Source organism: Phaethon lepturus, unplaced genomic scaffold, assembly GCF_000687285.1.
Source record: "Phaethon lepturus isolate BGI_N335 unplaced genomic scaffold, ASM68728v1 scaffold8700, whole genome shotgun sequence".
NCBI classification, from domain to species: Eukaryota; Metazoa; Chordata; class Aves; order Phaethontiformes; family Phaethontidae; genus Phaethon; species Phaethon lepturus.
In genome coordinates this window covers 1,444-25,510 of record NW_010509776.1, presented here as the reverse complement: position 1 = coordinate 25,510, position 24,067 = coordinate 1,444, and the positions used below count along the sequence as shown (strand labels likewise).

Sequence of the window (24,067 nt, the reverse complement as noted above, 5' to 3'; positions counted from 1 at the left end):
CAATGTGCTGAGTCCATTGGAGCACATTTGAAGCATCTTTAAACTAATGAATGCAGCACGCAGAATAAGCAAGAGGAGCTAGAGGCTTTGGCCCAGTCCCAGAGCTATAATATCATTGGCATCAGCAAAACCTGGTGGAATGAGTCCTGTGACTGGTGTGCCATGATGGATGGTTGTAGGCTCTTCAGGAGGGATAGGCAGGGCAGGCAAGGTGGTGGGGAGGCACAGTATGTAAGGGAGGGGTTGGATTGTATGGTGTTTATGGTGCAGTTGGCAATAACTCAGTTGAGAGCCACTGGGTAAGGATGAAGGGGAAACCAAATAAAGTGGATGTTGCTTTGTGAGTCTACTATTGACCACCCAGCCAGGATGATGACACCAATAAATTATTCTACAAGGAATTAAGAGTTCTCTCTAGATCAGCTGCCCTTGTCCTTATGGGTGATTTTAACTTCCCAGATGTCATCTGGGAATATCATACAGTGGACACAAACAGGTCAAGGAAATTTCTGAAGCACATTGAAGATAACTTGCTGGTGCAGGTATAACTAGGAAAGGTGCCTTTCTAGTTTTGTTGTTTGTAAACAGAGAGGGACGCATGAGTGAAGTTGTGATTGGTGGCTGTCTTGGTCATAGTGACCACAAAGTAGTTGAGTTTCAGATAGTTGGTGGTAAGAGGAAAACTGCCCACAAAGCTTTGACCCTGGGTATGGGGAGAGCAGACTTCAGGCTGCTGGGAGCTGGTCAGTAAGGTCCCCTGGGAATCTGCTTTTGAAGGTATTGGGGTCCATGAATGCTGGTCACTTTTTAAGAGCCATCTCTTAAGAACATAGGACCACGCAATTCCAAAGTGTCAGAAGTCAAGCAAGTGGGGCAGAAGGCTGGCTTGGATGAGCAGGGATCTTCTAAAACTTAGGCAGAAAAGGGAAGTGTATGGACATTGGAAGCAAGGACAGGCAACATGGGAAGACTACAGAGATGCTGTAAGGAGAAAATTCATGCAGCCAAAGCTCAGTTAGAGTTCAAGCTGGCCACCACTGTGAAAGACAAGAAAAAGGCCTTTCTAAATATGTTAACAGCAAAAGGAGGATCAGAGATAACATTGGTCTATTACATGATGAGGACAGTCACCTCACACATAGAGATGCAGAAAAAGCAGAGATGTTTAATGTCGCCTTCACCTCTGTTTTCACCACCGATGATGGGCCCTGGGATCCCCAGAGCCCTGTGTTGCAAGACCGTGACTGGGGGGATGATAAACTCCCAGCCAACTCTGAATTTGTTCAAGACTTGCTCATCCAGCTGGGTGCATACAAATCTAAGGGGCCCAATGGGATTCATCCCCAGGTTTGAGAGAGCTGGCCGATGTCATTGCAGGACCTCTCTCCATTATTTTTCAGTGGTCTTGGGAGTCTGGAGAGGTCCCAGTCAACTGGAAGCTAGCAAATGTTGTCCCAGTTTTCAAGTAGGGGAAGGACCAGATTACCAGACTCTGGTTATTACAGGCCTGTCAGTCTCACTTCAGTGCCTAGTAAAGTTATGGAGAAGGTTATTCTGGGAGTTACTGAAAAACACTTGAGAGACAATGCAGTTACTGGTCATAGGCAGCACAGGTTCACCAGGGGAATGTCCTGCTTAACCAACTTAATTTCGTTTTATGACAAGGTCACTTATCTATCTGACCAAGGGAAGCCGGTAGTTGTGGGGTTTTGCGATTTTAGCAAAGATTTTAACACTGTCTCTCACAGTATCCTTCTGGACAAAATGTCCAGCACACAGCTAGACAAGTGCATAATACCTTGGGTGAGCAATGTGCTGATGGGTTGGGCTCAAAGGGTTATAGTAAATGGGGTTACATCAGGCTGGTGGCCAGTCACCAGTGGCATTCCCCAGGGCTTGATTTTAGGGCCAGTGCCCTTTAAAGTTTCTATAAATGATCTGGATGCAGGAGTTGAATGTACATTAACTAAATTTGCCAGCAATACTAAACTAGGAGGAGCTGTGGTCTCCCTCAAGGGTAGAGAGGCCTTACAGGGAGATCTGGGTAGACTAGAGAGCTGAGCAATGACCAATCATGAAATTTAACAAGTGCGTGTGCCAGATTCTCCACCTGAGGTGGGGTAATCCTCATTATATGTACAAATTGGGGGATGAAAGGCTGGAGGGAAGCCCCATAGAAAGACATCTGGGGGTTTGGGTTGGTGCAAGTTGAATATGAGTCAACAGCGTGCCCTGGAAGCCAAAAAGGCCAACCGTGTCCTGGGGAGCATCAAGTACAGCATAGCTAGCCAGTGAAGGGAGGTGGTTGTCCCACTCTACAGTCTGCAATGGTGTTGCCTTCCCTCAGGTACTGTGTGCAGTTTTGTGCGCCTCAATGTAAGAAGGACCTCAAGCTATTGGGGTGTGTCCAGAGGAGGGCAATCAAGATGGCGAAAGGTCTCAAGTGTGAGACTTATGAAGAGCAGCTGAGGTCACTTGGTTTGTTCAGCTTGGAGAAGAGAAGGCTGAGGGGTGACCTCATGGCAGTCTACAGCTTCCTCAAGGAGGGCAGCAGAGCGGGACGTGCTGATTTCCTCTCTCTGGTGACCTGCAATAGGACACAAGGAAATGGAATGAAGCTACATAAGGGGAAGTTCATATTGGACATTAGGAAAAGGTTCTTCATGGAGAGGGTGGTCGGTCACTGGAACAGGCTCCCCAGGGAAGTTATCATGGCACCAAGCCTGTCAGAGTTCAAGGAATGCCTGGACAACTCTCTTAGTCATACGGTTTAGTTTTAGGTAGGCCTATGGGGAGCAGGGAGTTGGACTTGATGATCATTATGGGTCCTTTCCAACTTGAGATATTCTATGATTCTATGATAAGATTATTCACTAAAAATGTATCTATATGTTTATAGAATGTCTTACACTCCTGCTACTGTCTGTGCATCCAGGTTTGATAGTTAACTATCAATCACTTTATCAGGTGGGAAGGTGGGAGCACTAGACAGGCCCATATATGTACACAAACACTGGTTTTTAATATTACAATTTATTTAAAACAACTATATAGAGAACAATTTTTGTATATGTAAAATATGATTGGTGAGTGGTAATAGCTAAATGGGGTGAATAGCAAATGAAAAGGCATGGCTCTTTCACTACCAAAGGTGAAAGAGGGCCTGCTGCATATAGATGGTAATATCGATCAGATGTCATGCCATTTACTGGGGGAGACAACATGGCACAATTCTTTTTGTTCATTAGTTCTAATTCTTGTAGAGGTTGTCATCATCTATTATATCTTCTACTTATCTTCTCTGTATTTTCACCATACAAGTGATGTTTTACAGATGTTAGATATTTGTTCTTTTTTTCTTTGTTGTACTTTAAATGCAAATCAGTCTGTAATATGACCAGTAACTTGCAACTTGTATTTATGCCTTTGGAGCCTCTGGTATGTTATTCTGGGACTGTGTTCTCAAGACCTCTGCTATCTGGTGCCTGCACTCTCAATCCCAGTACTGACGAACACTGTTTCAAATGAATGGGCTTAAACTTACATCTGTTTTAAGAAATGTCAAAAAAATAATCAAATATTCTTCAGTTTTGCAACTATCTGTCTGTTTTTACACACCTGTACTGTAACCACAGTGAGGAGATGTTCATATTAACTCTATATGCACTCATCTGAATACTAGAAAGAAGATAGACAACAGTAGCATATCATACTATGTAAGTTTACTCATATGCTTCATTGCTTTTAGAGCTATGCTGTATAATGTAAATAGCAGCTAGAGTTCAGAGCTATTGGGTTTCTCTTCATACATTTTAGGTTTTCAGCAAGATTGTATATATCATTCATTTCATCAGTATACCACCATATCTCTGTTGCTTAATAACTGAGTAAATTGGTAAACTTTCAATCAGCAGTATTTCTTTACTAATTCACAAATGAAGGCTGTTACTGCTTAATGTCCTGCTTTCTTCACTGAAAGCATCAAAAGAAGTGCACAAGTATCAAAAATTGCAAGAAGCATCAGCTTGAAATAATTGAAATCTGTGCATCCCTTGGAGTGTGGAGTCTGCTCCATCTTAAAATGCCCTGTACTCTAAGGTACTACAAAGCAGGGCCAGGAGGTAAGATAAAGACTTGATAGTTTACTCCCTCTGCCCCTATCTTTAAGGTATCAAATCATGATGTGGCCATAAAACAACCTCTTTCAGACCAGAAACAGCAGTTTTGATTTCTTAGCCAGATGGATACCTGAGAACGTGGCTATTTCTATTATCAAATACAGTGTCTTGACAAAGGCCCATAAATTCTTTGTTGTCTTGTTCATCTTTCTTCTTCTGCTCATTAATCATAGTAAAGGCAGAGATAAACGGACCAACTTCAGGATCTTACAGTTGGGTCAATATCCTAGAAGACATCTTGTTCTCCTGAAGTCTTTGTACTGATTACCGGGTATTTTCTCTTTTTTTGCTTCTTTTCCTTTCCTTACTTTCAAGGTTCATGACTCAGAATATTCTTACGGTTTTGACTACAATCTTCTGTTCTGTCCATCATATTCTTCACCTATCTATCTCTTTTGTCACATTTGAAGGTTTCTTTTCAGACCTGCAGGGGAGTCTATTTTCCTCTCTACAGCTTTTCCTGTGTATTTTGCCTATTGGTATCTTTTAGACAAGCTTTCAGAACTTTCTGTTATTTAGAACTTTTTTTTTTTAATCATCACATCCTTTCTTTTGTTTGTTGATGTTTCTCTGTTCATCTGTTGTAGCCTATATATTCTCTAATCATTCCTTATTGTTATTCCATCCTGGATCTTCAGTGCTACTTCCACTATCTGTCGTGGTCCCTAGCTAGTCTTTTCTGCTTCTGAATTAGGGATATCAATGTATGCTTCATAAGATGTAACCTCCCTCTGGTTTTACATGTGAACTACAGGCTGGCTGTCCTACAGTCAGCCTGCCATCTCTACTTGTGGTTATCTTTTTGTTTTTCCCTTCAGACAGCATTTAGAGCTACTATTGCTTGGCTTTCTCCCTAGGCTTTTTGTACACTCTCTCATTAGTGCTGTTCCACCAATTCCCAATGTTTAGTCCTCTCTGCCATAGCATTTATCTTATAACACTTCCTTCTTGTTTCCTATTAACAAAGATTTTTTTAAAATCTTTTTTTTATAGTTCTAACTTTATAGTTACAAACTCCAATTTCACTCTGCACACAAATACTGCCATAAGGAGAGGGGACAAAAGAGGGAAAAAACCCCAAAAAACACAAAATTAAAAAAACCCCAAGACTAAAATTTTTTTCTTTAAAAGGGGCCAGTTTCCAGGTTATTGTTGTCCAAGACCTTTCTGACATGGACTTCTCAGAATATGCAGCCTTTTCCACTTCTGCTCTGTTATCCTGCTGCATTCAATAGTTTATTTCAGGGGAGAACTTGTGTCATTATTTCCTCTCTTGTCCACTAAAAAGAGCAGAAAATTTCTATTAATTCAACTCGTTATTTGTATGGATAATTTACTATGGAGGGTGCTTGCTCTAGTTAAATATCACATAACTCTATTGGGAGTAAGGAAAAGGAAATAAAAGTTTCAAATTCAACTCTACAATGGATATTCTGTGGGTTCTTTTTCCTAGTTAATTATCTTCAGTGATTCTTACCTAATACTAATATCTAATGCATCTATCTAATACTAATCTAATGCATCATAAATGCATTGTGAGGTCAAAGTCATTAATCCTTGTATGGTGTTTGAAGATGTTTGAAAGGAACACATTAAAAAGGGCCAAATACATTAATTACTACTATAGTACCAGACCCTAGGGAGATTCAAACATTATAATTAAAATTACGTTAAAATGTGCCTTCTGAGAACTACAATAATCTGAAAAATGACTGTTTATTTCTGGGCCTAGTTCTCCACCATATAATTCTAGTTTATTGTATAATAAAATTTGCAAGTACACAAGGAGAAAATTACGGAATTCATAGGTCTTATTAACAACATAACTGGTGCCATATTCTCCAGCATATTATCACTGTCCCCTTTATGCACTCCTGTAGAGTTCAGATTGGGCTTTAGATCCTGAAGGCCAAAGACTTTACCAACTTCATCGGAAGCAATCTGTGCCTATGTAAAAGACAGAGCGAGGCCCAGACCAGGTAGTGCTGACCAAGTCACACCCACACTGTAGTTTTTAAACCCCAGCACGCCTGATTGTCTTCAGTGCCTTCAGATTTCTGGTCCCGGTTTCAGACAAGAGCAAACAATAGGTTTGTACTATTGAGCATCAGTGGTCTTCAGTGAGTTCAGTGAACCGAAGCAAAACAAAACAAGCTGATGGTTTGACAACTGATGTGCACAACATAACTGATATACTGATACACTCCTCCTGTTCGCTTCTTTGCATGGTTTTCAGAGGAGCCCTGGGCAGAAGTCTAGGGAACATGTCTCCCTCCCTCTTAGGAGCAAGAGCCAAGATTAAAGTGGTGACTTCTGCACCCTGAATGGCCGGCAGAAGAGTGGTGCTGCACTTTTCCTGCCAGATGCCTGACCAGTGGCTGGCCAGCAAAAGCCAAAGAGCTGAGGCAGCGTTCAAAAGCATAGTTCATCCTTACTGCTTTCGGGTAATGGGGTGTACAGTAGCCTGAGCACAACTCACTGAGTAAATTGTACTCTGTGATAGTGATGACATTAAGGAGCCCAAGTCTCTTCCCATGGACATTAAAGGGAGCGGGAACAAATGTACAGTTTTCCGAAATGTCTGATAGATTTTATTGGGTATACATGCAGCCATGCTCATTGCAGTGAGAGAGGACAGATGACATGATTTGTTCTGTTTCACGTGTATGTGTATTAAAATAGCACTAATTAATAATTATATGTGCATTATGACACTCATAACTGAGGCGGTGGTAACAATTAGACACATTATTATATTGCAAATGGAATTTTTCTTAATTTATTCTAAAGCTATTAAATATGTTTTTCAGTTTTCTACCAAATTACCCTTCCAGTCAGTTCTGCATGTTTTTTAAATTAAAATGAAATAAAAATCTCATACAATTCACCTCTTAGTAAATACTGACAGTTTGAACATATGAAGGAAATGTGAAAATTAGTAACAAGAAATAACTCAGTTACATGTAATAGAGACAAAATATCACCTTTCACGCCTTTGCAATGTAGACTTTTCTGATTAATACATTCTGCTGTTGTGATAGACGCCTTGACGATGACTGTTCTCTGTTTTTACAGATATAAAATGGAGGATTTGTAAACTTTACTTGGATAATGCCATGTTGATTGGTGTACTTAGTGGTTTGATTTTTTTCTATTGCCCCTTTTTTTTTTTTACTCACAGCATTGAAGTTACTGAACACTATTTGTTCTTATCTTTCTTATACACAACACGTCTTTGCTATTTCAGAGCACGTATTCTTTAGGAACAAGTATACTTTCTAGCACTGCAGTTTGCTACATACTAGGATAGTCCAAAAAGTGCATTTCAGAATCAAGGCAACACTCCTCAGATCTTGGATATATTCAACAAAAAAGCCTCTGTATCTTTTAACAGAATAGTTATATAGACATATATCTACAAATGGAGTTCAGTGTGGCTGGAGATGTAAGACATTTGTGAATCAGAAACAGATGAAGGGTTTAGGACAACTCTACCACCCCTATATATTCTTATATTTTAAAGATGTTCGGATTTTGAGTTTCAGCCCTAGTTTAGATGATCACTAAAGCAATCATTAGTACTGGGGAAAGTATTCTTTTTTATCTTTTTCAGTTTTATTTTGTGTTTGAGACTTTGTTCTGTTAAATCACTGATTCATTCCATTTTGATATCAGTAATAATACAACCAGGAATTTGCCTATTACGCCTTCTTTATGAGATGCAAGTACTTTTAGGGACTCACTGAAACAAGTGTTTCTGTTCTAAAGCAGTTGAAAACTGAACATTTGTGAGAACTCATCTCTGACTCAACAGTTAGGCACGTGCTCATTCCATTGATATTGACACAATTGTTTACATGATTGAACAAGTGCCTTGTCAAAAGCAGATTTGTCATCATCTTGTGAAATCCCAAACAAACGGAGGAAGCTTAGCATTTGCTTCTATTTGCCTTTCTATGTATGTTAGAATAAATATGTAGTGTAGTCAAACAATGAGATGGAATAAACAGTTGTGCCAAGTGGCTTGGATTTACAGGTGCTTTATTTCACAATATTTGGCAGTATTTGGTGGAGGGAAAGAATTGGGATAAAAGGAGAAAGAGGTCTGAAAGTGTTCTGATCCTCAGAATAGCCTGTGGCTAACCAGTCACATGCATATGATGATTTATTTTCTTTTCCTTGTTTTTTTCACTTCTTTCCTATATACTTAAAATCACATATGAACTTTATGGAGGTACAATAGGGGAGAGCCTTACTGACACTTCCATCTCTGGTGGAAGAGATTAACAGAATGTAGAAGCTATTTTGATTCAGCAAGAAATGGCAGAGGCAATGGTAAGCATCTCATGTTTTGAAGGACTGGTATATTCCACATTTAGAGATGGTCTTTTAAGATTAGAAAATTTTCTGGAGTCTAAATAACCACCAGATTTCAAAGTCCATATGGCAATATTTCTTCTGGTAGCATCTATCTGTATTAACACTTAGAAGGTAACGAGAACTGATGACTAGTTTTTCCCAAGTTCCAGTGACCTATTTAATCATCTTTTTCTGTCATGTTCCTGCATGTGCAGTTTCATATCATGTTGGCATCATTGGACAAAAAAAAATAAATCTGCTCTAGGTAATGGAAAGCAGATATTTATTGTAATAAAAACAAGTCTTCTGAAAAGAGAAAGTGAGTACATAAGTATAAAATTATTGTAGCTGGGTAAGGATAAGAATTCAGCTCAACAGTAGCTGTTGTTTACCTTTGTTATTTAGATCTTAATCACGCATGTGCTATTAGGGAAGTTTAGATTCAATTTATGTAGAATGAGATCCTGAAATAGGGAAGAATGTACCTAGAAATTGACTATAGGATAATAAATATATTTGAAAAGTCCAATCGACATTAGCTGAAATTTTCTTTGGAGTTTTCTCAAATGGAAATTGTTATTCTTGGACCTCTATGTAGTACCATGTGAAACTAAATGGACTTTGGATGTTTCAGGTACTTCTGTGGTGCAAGTTACTGCTACCGATGCTGATGACCCTTCATATGGAAACAGTGCCAGAGTAATTTACAGCATACTTCAGGGACAACCATATTTCTCTGTGGAACCAGAAACAGGTCAGGAAAATTGTCATTATTTCCATATACCATAAACTGTAGACTTTTTCTTTCATTTTAAAAATCTTATATCACCTAAACATTAAATTTTAAAAACTAATTTAAATAATATTTATTGCTTTTTCCCCTCATAATTTATAATTCTTATAATAAATATAAAAACTTGGAGTTATTACAGCTGACACTATGAAGCATAAGTAACTTCACAGTGGTACTATTGATAGCTTAAGGATCTAAGTAACAACATTTCTGATAAAGACAAGAATAGATGTTTGTGTCCTAGAAAATGTTGTTCTTTTTTTCTTAATGGTTCTACTGGGACTAATAAAAGGTGTTCTTTCTACTCAAAAACCATATGCATAAATATCTTGAATCATTTTTAGCATGAAATGTAAACTGGAAAGGGAGATGTGATGTAGAACAAAGGTTCTGTACTGAAGACTATTTATAAAGCTTATGAACAGAAATAAGTATTTTAAAACATGAAATTAATATTTTAGAAATATATTTCACAAACTAATAAAAAAAAGATGCAACAGATTGCTGCACATCAAAAATAAAGAGATCATTAACAATTTTTGTTTTTTCTTTATTTATTTAAGGCATCATCAGGACTGCTTTGCCAAACATGAACAGAGAGAACAGGGAGCAGTACCAAGTAGTTATCCAGGCAAAGGACATGGGAGGCCAGATGGGTGGATTATCAGGGACCACCACCGTGAACATCACTTTAACTGATGTCAATGACAATCCACCTCGATTCCCCCAGAGTAAGCGGCATTTAATAGTTGCCTTGCATTGTAAGAGCTTCAAACTAAAGAGTTAAGCAATCAGCATCTGGTTTAATTTAGAGTAAATCTAGATTATGGGGCACACATGAACAAAAGGCTTATGTACTGATTTATTCACTATCATTAAAGCAGTATATTAAATGTTACAACATTTGTTTGTTAGGAAAACAGTTACATGGTCAAATATAACGGCATCAAACCTGGAATAGTTTCCAGTACTATGGGAGGGGGTGGTAGGTGGACTTATAAGAGCATTAGAGCAATGTTTTTCTTTTTCCTTACCTATTGCTTAAATCTTACATATTCCCCCACTGGAAAATAAAACATGTAGTAATTCTAAATATGCAGAAATGTTTGATTTGTAGTATCTGCTTAAATATTTAATCATGAGGAATGTGGAAAAGAAATTACTTGAAGGGAATCAAGCAGATTTGTACATTTCCAGTTACAGTGCTACAAAACCTAATAGAAATTTCCCAAAGTAACGTAAATGTAATTTAACTTTTTTTTTCACAGTTTAAGTTTACCAAAACCTTTTATAATGCTTTTTAACTTCTGATAATACAGCTTTCAAGAATTTGTATCCTCAAACTAAAATACAGAACCATTCTTGCTCTCTATGTAATATGGAAATTTTAAACTATGTAGCATTAAACTTGTTAAAGGTTAAGCATTTTACATACATTTGAGGCCTTTTGTGTATACTGGAGCTGTAATATTTGCAAGATGGTTCGGACATAGTTAATAGCTAAGGGATTTAGTGTATCCTCTCCACCCATTCTTTCTTCTGTACAATGCTACTAAATTCAGTAGTTACTGATGATCAGCCTTCAGGCTCAAACTAACAGAATCAGCTTCAAATGATTCTGATTTTGACGTTTCTTTATGACACAAATGTACATAATTTTGTCCAATTTAATGTTGTAATTAATATGTATGTGTTTAGCTCAGATGTTTATCAGCATGTGATTTCATATGCACACTCAAAATAGAAAAATCATGAACAACCGAGTTCTTACAGTTTGTGCATTTCCACAGAGGCTCTATTCTGGACAAAATTTATTGTTAATTTGTCATTTTATGTTCTTTGTTTTTCCACAACTTTTTGATTTATTATTTTTTTTGTTTCCATTTGTATATAGAGGATTATGGTAGTTCCAGTGCTGCATAGGTGAGGAATGCTTTATTAGTCCTCTCTGGACCTATTGAGGACAACATTCGAAGAGGTGTCATGTTTAAAGCTTTACAGAAAAGCTAATTTCAACAGTTAAATTTAAGGGAACATATAAGCATCAAACATGTATATTTATGCTTTTCTTTTATTTTTCTTGTTTCTTAAAGAGTGTGTTAAATTAATACCCACACTTCAAATGATGGAATCAACTTTCTAGACCAACCTTCTAGGCATTTTTTCTCCTACACAGCACTGGAACTGGCCTTTGCTTTAAAAAAACTTCTAGTCTTACTCTCATGGCGGGGAGAGGGGTGGTGGTTGTTGTTTTGTTTTGTCTTTCTCTCTACTTTCTCTCTGCCAATAACTAGATACTGCTAGATATGAATGTATTTTTTCACTGTAAATGAAAGCTAAAACATTTAGAAAACTGATTCATTTTACTAGATATATGACAGTAAAAGTAGATACTGACTTTTAAAAAAGTCTTTATGTTTAATCTCAAAATACAAATAGACATTACAATGATTCCCTATTTTAATAGAGTTCAATAAGACTACTGGAATTGATACTGATTAAGTTAAATTATTCTTATTCTGTTCCATTAATAAAAAACAGATATGTATTAGGTTCATGAGACAATCATAATCATATCAGATTTATAAATTACCAGGAAAAATATTAAAAGGTCCATTATGTTTTCACAGTACTCAGTAGTGTATTACAACTATATGTTTTAATAAAATGTTTCATAACAGATTGAACTTCTCCTACAAGACACTCATGTTAGAGTTGTGGAAAATTCTACGTATTGTATTTTACCTTACGTTCTCAAAAAACCTCAGAAGAGCCATTACTTTCTCTGTTGTTTAGATTACAGAGCAAGGACTCTTCAGTGTTTTTCCTCTCTTAAAGTTCTCCTGAAAACCATACAGGTAGCAGTGGCTGTTCTTCTGAGGAAATATGATAAAATTTAGAATGTTATCAAGGTTCTGCATAGAAAGGCTGTCAAAGACCTCAGATATTGGATCTCTGTTTCAACTGTAGTATTTCCAAGTGTTCTCAGAAGTAAAGAGATGGTGTTGAACAATGATAAATGGAAAAAGTGGTTTATGGACTTAGGAGCCTGAGTCTGACTGAAACTCAGTGCATCTGCGTTATGGCAGCCCATGTCTCCTGTGAGACTATAGCCTGTATTATTCTATAAAAATATTTACCTTTACATTATGTGCCTATTCAAGAGTAAATGGGAAGAAGGGTAAACATGAATAAGATGGCTTTTTCATTTTTTATGACCAACTGAAGTATTACCAGCCACAAGTGTGTAGACTTTAATCTTCCAGCTGATTCCCTTAGTATATAGAAAAGCTGTTCCTTTCCTTGATCCTCCCATTTTCATTCCTGACAGACAAATTAAAGAACGTCACTCACTGGAATAAATGCAAACACTAAATTACTCTCCTTGAGGAAGAAGAGAAGTGAGAGAAAAAGGATTGACATCAGAGCTTTGCAAGAATAGTTCTAGTTTGGTGTAGTTTGTTCTGATACAGTGTCCGAAGGTGCACTGCATGCCATACTTAGTCAATGCATTAAGTGTCTTCAGTGACAAAAATAATAAAATGAAGAGTCATATTATGCTGGAGATTTCTATAAATTGATAGGTTATACATAAAATTCTCTTTCAGATTATAGATTTTCGGTTATTTTCACACTGTTTTCACTACCTTATTAGCAATTCAAGATATGAGCTCTTACCACTTTGTCGACTAAATGAGTTGGCTATTGCAGTGGGAGTCACAGTAGCGTCTACAAGGCATAGCTTGGGGATGTAGTTTTAAGCACTCCAAAAAGAAATATAGGGAATAGTTGACACGCCATAAAACTAATTATAACACAGAAATATTAATTGGAAAAAAAAAGTGGTCTTTCACCATAATCTCACGTAGTACTGAATAAATACTAAATGGGAGCAGAGGCTATTTTTTCTTCTGTTTTTTTAACCATTAGGCAATTACAGAGAGAATATACACTAACACAGCAAAGTACACAGATTTAGGTATTTGAGAAAGGTAATGAAAATGTCAGAGCAACTGCAAAATAAATTACTCCACTGAAACACTGGAATGTAACTGAGCAAAAATAAATTCATATAAATAGAATGTGCAGTGTATATGGCCATAAGTATTAATTCTGCTGCTGTATATGAGTTTCATATCAAAAGCTACCTAAGCATAATCATAAGAAGAAATTAAATTTTGATATTTTTCATTCAACATTTAATTACAAACTATATGTGAATGCTGCAGAGGGATCTGGACAGGCTGGATCGATGGGCTGAGGCCAACTGTATGAAGTTTAATAAGGCCAAGTGCCAGGTCCTGCACTTGGGTCACAACAACCCCATGCAACGCTACAGGCTTGGGGAGGAGTGGCTGGAGAGCAGCCCGGCAGAAAAGGACCTGGGGGTGCTGGTTGACAGCCGGCTGAACATGAGCCAGCAGTGTGCCCAGGTGGCCAAGAAGGCCAACAGCATCCTGGCCTGTATCAGAAATGGTGTGGCCAGCAGGAGTAGGGAAGTGATCGTGCCCCTGTACTCGGCACTGGTGAGGCCGCACCTCGAATCCTGTGTTCAGTTTTGGGCGCCTCACTACAAGAAGGACATTGAGGTGCTGGAGCGTGTCCAGAGAAGAGCAGCAAAGCTGGTGAAGGGTCTAAAGCACAAGTCCTGTGAGAAGTGCGTGAAGGAACCGGGCTTGTTTAGTCCAGAAAAGAGTCTGAGGGGAGACCTTATTGTTCTCTACAACTACCTGAAAGGAGGTTGTGGTGAGGTGGGTATTGGTCTTTTCTCCCAAGTAACTAGCAATAGGACGAGGGGAAATGGCCTCAAGTTGTGCCAGGGGTGATGTAGACTGGATATTAAGAAAAATTTCTTCACCAAGAGAGTGGTCAAGCATTGGAACAGGCTGCCCAGAGAGGTGGTGGAGTCACCATCCCTGGAGCTATTTAAGAGACATGTAGATGCGGTGCTGAGGGACATGGTTTAGTGGGCATGGTGGTGTTGCGTTGATGGTTGGACTTGATCTTAAAGTTCTTTTCCAACCTTAATGATTCTGTGTTTCTGTGATTCTGTGTTTATTTTTTGGGGATTTTTGCCCTTTTTTTTCTTTTCTTTTTAGGTTTGGTAAACCATAAAATAACGGAACAGAAAAAACCAGTTCTGTAGAATGAAAGTCTCAAACATCCCAATGAATAATAGGGTTTTTTTCAGTGAGTGTTGCCAACAACAAAAACAGTTCTTTTATCAATGTAGCTGGCTCTAAGATAGTCTATTAAGAGGCACTGATAAACCTCACATGGCTCACCTGTGCTTTCCTGAAGATATGATAGGATCATGTTGCCAGTGGCCTTCCCGTACTGCCTCGCCACTGTTCTCTTCCCATGATTCTTCCTGAACGTACAAAACTAATAACTCTCTTTATGGACTTTTCTGTACTACTTATTTGTAATGAGGTATGTGTGTGCTGCCTTTTGGGTGGCCTGTTCAACTTTTTCCTAGCGTGGTTGATGGCCTTTACCACTTCCACTTTTGTGTTACTGTTAACTGAACTATCTTTCTACTTCACTTTACTTACCTTAGGAAGTTTCTAAGTAAAACGGCAAATTGTGGAACACTTAAGTAAGGCCAGAGAAGAAAATATTTTTCAATAGAGCTTTGATGACTTAACTTTCATCTTTGGAATGACAGCTGTATCTGCACTAATTTTAAAATCTTTTTCTGAGAATTCTTCACAGTACATTATATGTCCCACATGTTTTCCTACCGCATGTTCTGACAGATGGGACCAGAGATCTCAACCGTTTTTTATAGTTTTCACAGTAAGGCTAGGACATAGAAAACCTAAATGTATGGTAAGATATTTATTTCGATTTATTGCAGCATGTCTGAATGATGACAGCTTTATTCCTATGTTTTTTATCAGCTATAAGACACCACAATAAAAGGATACAACTGAGTTAGGAAAAGTAGCACAAAACCAAAATTGCCATGTCCAATATCCTAAGTATGAATTAACTGCTTTAACAAGTATAGGCACACCTCCTGCTTGTGGATTTTCAAAAAGCTATCCCTGCATTAAGATGTCATTCAAGTTTATTTAATATTGTAACTGACTATCTAAATTTTGAAAGCTGGAATGTCAATCTGCTGCTTAGAATTGGCCAGTGAAGTCAGGGGATTCTCTTCTTTACATTGCTTCCATGATAAAATAGATGTAAAATATATCCCAAAAGATTTGCCTTACATTTTAAGGGCAAAAAAGCAGAGTGAAGCCTGCAAAGAACAGAAAGCAGTCTTTCGGATGATGTTTCAGGAATGATATAGTCAAGAAAAGTATGGACATAATTGATTCTTCTTTGAGATAGGAGAATGGAGGTCCTTTTCTGTCCTATTTTTCTATGATTTTGTTTTTCTACAATTTTTTTTCAATCTTTTACCTAAAGTTTTCCCCTGCATAGTTCTCTGCCTCATATTTTTCCCATTCTCCCAGTATTAAATGGCAAGTTCTCTAGAATAAAAGGTACACGCGAATATGTAATTAGCTATTGTGTAACACAGTGTTACTTAATGCATGTGTAATGGCTCGTGGGGCTCCTGAGTGGCTCTTTGTCTCTTTGACAGGTACCATCCACCTCCGCATTCCCGAGTCCTCCCCAGTCGGGACACCCATTGGCAGCGTAAAAGCCACAGATGCAGACACTGGAAAAAATGCAGAAGTAGAGTACAGAATTATAGATGGCGATGGAACAGATATGTTTGATATCGTGACACAGAAGGACACACAGGAAGGCATCATAACTGTGCGAAAGGTGTCTATTAACAACATTCACTACATGATTTTGGTGTCAGTGTTATGCCACAAATGTTCATTGGAAAAAAGTGCTTAGATCATGTGATGACATGTTCTAACTGCCTAACACTTGCAAGCATCCCCCATCAGTGACTGAATGGTACCATTTCCTTTCAAAATGAACTGGAAATAATAGGTGGTAACAATATCTGAGATGCAGTATAGGTTTAAAGCATTATTTCCAGTGAAGTATGTAAAAAATGGACCATCCCCAATGTGTTAGTACTGATTATCTCTGTGATTTCAAATACAGACTTCTTTAGTATTCATGTAACCTATTTTCTTCAGCAAGCAATATGCAGTTCACTCACTACTGAGAGACATTTATCTAGGGGGTTCTCATCAACTTAGGTGACCAATGTATGCCAGAACACAAATGCACTTGTGGAAGCTGAGTCACAAGCTACACTGTTTTGTTGCTGTTTCCAACACATCAGCTGGTTAACATGGGAGCAGTGAATAATGATGGTGTCCCTGATTCAGACCTTGCTTTAGTTCTGCCCTTACCCTTGTATGTCAGAGCACTTTCAGAAGTGTAAATCTCACACTTAGAAATACCATTCTCCTGCACCTCAACAATTTCCCTGCCAGAAGGCCCTCAGTCCTTTTCTTTGGGATTTTGAGATGTGTTTCTAAAGAGTTCAGGCAGTATTTCTAACATAAAGCTCTGTTTATATTAGCTTTAAAAACACATCCTCTTAAGCACAGAATAACAAATTAAACACTGCTATAAAATATATCTCCACATCTCTTGTTAATGGTAACCGAGGAAAAGATAAGTTCTGCAAAGATCGAAATATGTTCCTTTCTAATCTCTATGTTCTTCTATGTTTATAGTTAGCATTGTAGTTTACCTGGGAAGGCATGAAAATACAAAGTTTGGGACCTGATATTTTTCCTTCTCCTAGAAGTTTGTGAAGGCTTCTCTTGAGTTACTCCTTTCTTGCTTGCTTCAGATTTTTCACACAGACTATTATATTAAATCAATACATTTTTGAGAAAACAGTGTAATAACTGGATCAAGCATAAAAAATTCATAAGATATAACACAGCAGCTCCAAAAATGTCACCAATAAATGCTAATGAACAAAGATCTTCTCATTTTGTCATTAGCAATCTGATACATTTTACAATTTTCAGGATGATTTCTCATACTGATAAATAAGTGGCTTATTTGGATAGTGCAAACAGCATTAACTAGCAAGGAAGAAGACATGCTCAGTTTGTTCATTTATGAAAATATACTTTATTTTTTATTATTTAGCCACATTGGTTGTCATTCTGTTTTCAATGGTGAACAACTACAAATAGCTGGTGTTCCTTTACTGAGCCCTTAAGTTACTAAGTCTGAATTTAATATCTGCTGCAAAAGAACTTTTTCTATACAAGTTTTTCTATACAAGTTCTCACAGACAATATAATTGCTTTGCCACACTTTCACATATTTGGGCAACAGTTTTGTTCATTACTGTTGATATGTTGGAATACCTGTATAATCCACACATTTTATATTCGTGTTTTGCAGCATAGCTTGAAGAGATGTCCAAACTGGATGTGAATGTACTAGTAACAAGTTAACTACATCTTCATGGAGCACCTTCTGGCAAATTAAGCCAGTTAATTAGGATAAAGAAGGACTAATAGGGCTTCTTTGCTTCTAGGCTTGAAGCCAGCATCCCTTAACAGCAGCATGCTGCACTTCATAGACACACCAGTAGTCTCAGATCTAGCTTAAATAGCAGTGCTGTGTTGCATTTCTCAATTATATTAATAGGTATTCTCCCTTCTGCGCTAACTACTTTTTTAAAACAAGTTTTGGGCAGTGGGGAAACTCATTCTTTCACTGGACTGTATCTTTCTGCTCTTAAACAGAATATTTAAATCTCTAGGCTGTCACTCTGTCATCTGTCATGAGCACTAACTTGTATTTAAAAGCAGTTAGGCAGAAAAAACAAGTATTCTACCACCCATTTTGATGAATGAAACCCACCAGTTTGATATCTCCCTGAGATTTTGAGGGAATTCATGAAGTCTTCTTTGTGTCAGAAAAGTAGATTCTGAGCTTGCTCATTTCCTCAGTATCATTAATTAGCTAACACTTTTCATTTATGACAGTTAGAAAAATTTGAAGGAATAGAGGTTCTTTTCTATCCAAAATGGTTTCTAATTATAACCCTGAACCTTTCCTCCTTCCATTTTAATAAGGAACTACTGACAAAAATGTCAAATCTATTTTGAAAAAAAAAACCCAAAAAACCCCTCTGATGTTGTATTCATTAAATGAAATGAAAAGGAACAAGATTAAGCTCTTACTGTTTCTCTGGATATAGAGAACTTTGACACACACTGTCCTTAAAAGAAACCTAAAACGTTCCTGATATTTAAGACCAGCTACATTTGTTTGACAATAAGGATACTCAGGCCATTTTGAGTAACCAAGATGTTGTAGTATTTCCTGAGAAATATTAGTATTAAGTACCTTGTTCTGAAATGTCAGTATTTAAAGTTTGTATTTCAAGTATTTTAAATGATTATATGATTGACTGTTTCAAATCCATACTCTTATGAAACAGCTGCAAAATTCAGTAAAAAATTGGTAAATTTGCACTGGAAATCTTTTTGTCATTGATAATTCCGATAATATTTAGGAAGAGAAACTTCCTCTAAAAACAATGAAAATTTCTTACTAGAGAAAGTGATCCCTATGCTGTGGAAAAATTAACTGTATTGGGGTTCCCCCAACACAGGGCAAGGTCTGATAAGGCTTGAGTCCACTTCAGTTTCCTTTATGTATATAGGTCAACATCTGTCAATATGTAATGTAATTTAATAACCTTATCATCATCTTCATTTTTAGCCACTCGACTATGAGACAAGACGACTTTATACCTTAAAAGTAGAAGCTGAGAATACCCATGTGGATCCACGGTTTTATTATCTTGGGCCTTTCAAAGATACAACTATTGTGAAAATCTCTGTAGAAGATGTAGATGAACCTCCTGTCTTCAGCAGATCTTCTTACCTTTTTGAGGTGCATGAAGATATTGAATTGGGGACAATAATAGGAACGGTAATGGCACGAGATCCTGATTCAGCCTCAAGTCCAATAAGGTAATACTACAGTCTCTGTAAACACATCCTTTACTAAAGAAATTAAGAGAAATAGTAATATAACTTGAATTTTCACATAGATGTTGTGGACAGGGAGGATGTTTTTTCTGTCATTTCTTAGTGTCCCAGAGATAGAATTGAGAATGATGTTATCCATAACCATCTAAACAACCGCCATTGACTTGCGCACAAGAGTCACATGAAATGTTTTCTAGTACTTCAAATCTCAGAAAAGTTGTAAAATTGCACACTGATTTCAGATAGGCTCTTCAGGACTACCTCTTGCTTGACACTGGGAAAAAGTGCAAAACTGTCTATGGCCCAGGAAGGGTATAGAGCTTTCTAATGCTTCCTATGGTTGGTCCTGGTGCTGACTCATCTGCTCTGGTTGTTGCCTACTGCTTTGCAGGCTTGCCAGAGTGATTGCTATACAGGATAAAATTATCTTTGTGTGTGCTCAAATATGCCAATAAATCAGACATTGAAAGATTAGTATCTTTTAAAATCTTCTCTGTGTATACTACTAGATGCTACATGATACATAGAATCTAGCTGAATGTAGGAAACTGTATTTTGTTTTTCTGTCATGCATAAGCTTTAAGAAACAGGTAGAAACACCCCGTCAAAAGAACCTTATTTGCTGACTTTGAAGTTAATTGCCACATACTTCTTAAAGAGGCCCAAGCGGTAAAACTGGATTAGGAAATTAAACCGAACCTAATTTTCTCCTATGGTTATCTGTGTGTATGGAAAAGATAGGAGACAACACCAAGCCTCTAAAATTGAAGAATATATACATAACTTAGCATTGCATCTTTATCTACTCTAATTGCATGAGACAATTGACAATTTTAGTAGTTATATTCTTAATCATGTCTGGAAAAAGAACAAACTTGAAGCTTTCGCTCATTTTGTTTCTAACACAACTTGATGAATTGAAGAACTGTGGCAGGCATTTCCCTCATCACTATTATTTACAGAATAGCAACCTAAAGATTATTTTATATAAAGAAAATAAAAGGGTAAAAGTATGTGCTTATCTCATGGCTATTATGAAATAGTATAGAATTTTTAATGAAACAATGTGGAATAGATCTTGTTAGCTAGAGAAGCGATAATTGCCTATTGAAAAACTGTTAGCTAGAGTACTGTTAAAATAAGTTCTTTTCCTCATTAAAAGTCCTTCCATATATGGAGTATCATATAAGCTGTATAGTCTTAAATATAATTTCTCTGAAAAATAGCAGGGTTTTGTTTAATTCTAACAGTTATTATAGTCGCCTAGTATTAAAAAAAAATAATTTGAGCAAGTCTTTCCAGCACTTTCAGCAGTCTTTTTTGGCTGTTGCAATATCCTTTTGTTTTGTTTTCGTATGCATTTTGCTGTCACCTTGTTTGTTGGGGTTTTGTTTGTTTGTTTTACATATTCATGTATTGTGTGTGGTGGAGTGAGCAAACTAATCGAAACGTTATAGACATTATTTTCATATTACAGCATTTTTTCATTTTGCTCAATTTTGTTAAGTAGAGTAAGTGAAAACAGATACACTTGATGAACTGTTTAGATCACTCATAATAGTGATCTTATTTTTATAGGTTTTTTTTTAACCTGATCTCTAGTAAATTAATATATCCTAAATGTAGAAGCAGAGCTTATAACAATACTTTCGAAAAGCTTGTAAGTTACCTGTCAGTCACAGTCTGAAAGAACAGTACATCAATGACAATTCTCCTTTCAGGATTAAAACAATTATTTAATTGTTAAATTGAAATTCTGACTTACTTTTCATGATTCCCATATATGTCTATAAAAGCTCAGATGACCAAGTGTTACACGATTATATCATGTTTATTAAATTCTTGACATTTTTGTTCCTCATTCTATGGAACTAACCTTGAGAATTTTCATAAGCATTTACATAACTTAATATATGTCCTCTCAAAACTAACCTTTTGTAATGTAACATGTAGAACCTAAAAACTATGCTGACTTGTTGTGAAACACATGCTTTCTTCCATTTTCTATCATTTTGACAATACTTTTCCTTTCTTTATCATATTTAGGTTTTCTCTGGATCGTCACACTGACCTTGACAGGATATTTAACATTCATTCTGGAAACGGGTCCATCTATACTTCTAAGCCACTTGACCGTGAGATATCACAATGGCACAACCTTAGCATTATAGCAGCTGAGATCAGTAAGCCAATTTGGTCTCCTTTTCCTTTCAGTTTTCCTTAGCCTGCAAAGTTACAGCTGTGACTTCATGAGGAAAAAAACTCCCCTCCTTCTCACCCCACCCCTTTCTATTAGATATTCTGGGAAAGTGAACTGGAGGTCGCTAACAGCAGCTGTCTCTTCATTGTTTTTTTCCTCACCTACTTCCACCACTGACCTGTAATGTCCGAGTTACTTCTGAAATGTTACCCAATTAAATAAAAACACTGGAGTAATTCTGTTTTCTTCCTTTTCTCTGAGGACAATGACATGATTTTGCTGTTAAAGTAACAGAGTTCAGGATGGTAATCTATGTTTTTGCCTCTATCGTTTCCTTCATTTCCTTAGAGATAATTTCATTCTTTTTTCCTATGGTATGTACACCTACAGCTCTTGGAATCAATACACTTACAAGCTAAGACAAATTTGATCCCTAAGCTGTAGCATTTCTTTGACTATTTAAATCAGCTCTCTCTAGTAATTTTCACGTTAAAACTACAAAGACAAAAGAAGATGTCCTCGTAAACCTGTTACATTATTGAGACTAACTCTAACAGCCCCACAGGAAATTTTCTAAGGAACAAAGTTCTGATGCTTGAAAACAGCTAGTGAGGAAAACTTGCTTTCAAATACACTGTATTTTTAGGGTTAATTCTACATCAGACAAAAAAAAAACCAAGAAAAAATTGCTGATCAGCAGTGAAGCATGGCTGGCAAGAACTACACTGCAGAGTCCTAAATGGAACATCGTGCCCAGCCAATTAACCATTCTTAGCCTGCCTGTCCCCATTTCTGTAGTCCAGAGCAATAGGCTGGTTGTATTGAGCACACCTGGTAGCTGTACATTTTTTCTTTAAACCTTTCTTTTTTTTCCCTTTTGATGCATGGTCCTGAGCTTACAGTCCTTCACAGTGCTGTCCCATGTTGTAAGAATGCTTTTCAGAAGTATTTATATAATGAAAAATCTTAGTATCCTTGTATGTTTTTATCATAGTTGTAAACTCATTTCCTCGTCAGCATACTTTGAGCAAATGTACATTCTGGACCTTGTTGGAGTAGCTAGCATTCTCCAAAGAGGTACGTTAGTTTTGGAGAAAGAAGTGAAGGAGAAGATTTAGGTCTTTAAATCCTTAAAAATATTACCTGTGGAGCATGACACAATGGGAAAGCAGTCAGGAATAGAACTCATTGGGAAAGTTAGTACAAAAATGCAAAAGGCTATGAAAAAAGAGAGCTCTAAACCTTCCATTTTAAACAATTCAGGATGTCAAAAAGATCCACATCACACTCTTTAGCAAAGGTGCTATTAAAACCAAGTGAATTTAATGCCAGCTATTCCTAAATGTTTTCTATTTGAACCAGCTTAAAAGGAACAAAAAAATCAGTATTTTTGAACCACTTCTATTGTTACTTATCCCATTCCATTAAAGTTGCAAAATCACATAGTATTTAGCCACCAGTCAGCAGAATCCCAAGAAATGGCTGTATTGTTTTACTCCCAGGCATTATTTCAGATTCTTGGTAGGGCAACCAGATCAGCAAGTGGGAACACCGACACTGGTATTCCTGAATTAACCTATAATAATGAGAGGGCATTCTAAATAATACTAGGGTTTTGGCATTTGGCAAGGGAGAGGTTACTATTCTTGTTTCTTAACCTAAGGTCTGAAAAACTACATTCATATTTTTAAAGGCAATTTAAACATAAAACCTCTGATTCTAATCAAGTCTTTACCAGATGGGGGGGAGGGGGGCGGATATTTTAATTGGCTTTGTTGGAGTTTCTCCCTGTTTTTTAAGGCACAAGAGAGGAAAGTCAGGCTTGAAAAATTTTCAGAATATGTATGCACAAAGTCAAAAATGTCTTTTCTGTGTAAAACAAAAGAGATCACAAATAATTTTAAATTTAAAAATCAAAACCTTACAGCTGAATAATACTCATGAGCACACTAAATAATTAAATTTGTCATTATAGTAATGGTCCTACTTTTCAGACACTATATTTGCATAGCGTTGCAGCCCTTATTTTCATGTAAAAGCTTAATTGCTTACTAGGTACCAATACTATAATTTATTTTTTTACTCTAGACAAAGCATGTCCTTATTTTGACACCTGGTGTCAGTTTGTAAATTTTGACCAGTTTCATACCTAATCTTGCATGTATATTGCCCATGAAATTTGAAAGAAATCAGAAAACTTTTAGTAGGAAAATAAACTCCTTCTTATTCTCTCTTCTCCTGTCAGACAACCCCAAAGATACCACTCGTGTTCCTGTCTACGTAAGAATTTTAGATGTTAATGACAATGCTCCACAGTTTGCTGTATTCTACGATACTTTTGTCTGTGAAAATGCAAGAGCTGGACAGGTATGCCTTTGATAAACACTTTCAACTGTTCAGTTTTGCTATGGCTCTCAATTGTAGAATGTTCTTGCTTGTTGCTTGGGAGAAATCATGTAAATCATGGGTAAAAAAAATCTAAATGCATTAATCCGTAAATCTTACTGGTTTGTGGTTTTAGAATCTGTTCTGTCCAGGTTACTAACTATAGAGGATACAATAAATATTTAATAGAACA

The 24,067-nt window shown here is 36.9% G+C and overlaps 1 protein-coding gene across 1 annotated transcript in view; it reads left to right on the top strand.

Moving 5' to 3' along the window:
• Positions 1-23,856, top strand: part of LOC104619018 (cadherin-10) — a gene marked incomplete at both ends in the record, with an annotated part of 28,099 nt that extends 4,243 nt beyond the window's left edge. The window contains 6 exons of the mRNA XM_010284800.1: positions 9,172-9,291; positions 9,894-10,061; positions 15,932-16,119; positions 19,018-19,271; positions 21,336-21,472; positions 23,735-23,856. Coding sequence (XP_010283102.1) covers positions 9,172-9,291; positions 9,894-10,061; positions 15,932-16,119; positions 19,018-19,271; positions 21,336-21,472; positions 23,735-23,856 — 989 coding nt within the window. The remainder of the gene's footprint in view (positions 1-9,171; positions 9,292-9,893; positions 10,062-15,931; positions 16,120-19,017; positions 19,272-21,335; positions 21,473-23,734) is intronic.
• Between the last annotated feature and the right edge of the window lie 211 nt (positions 23,857-24,067).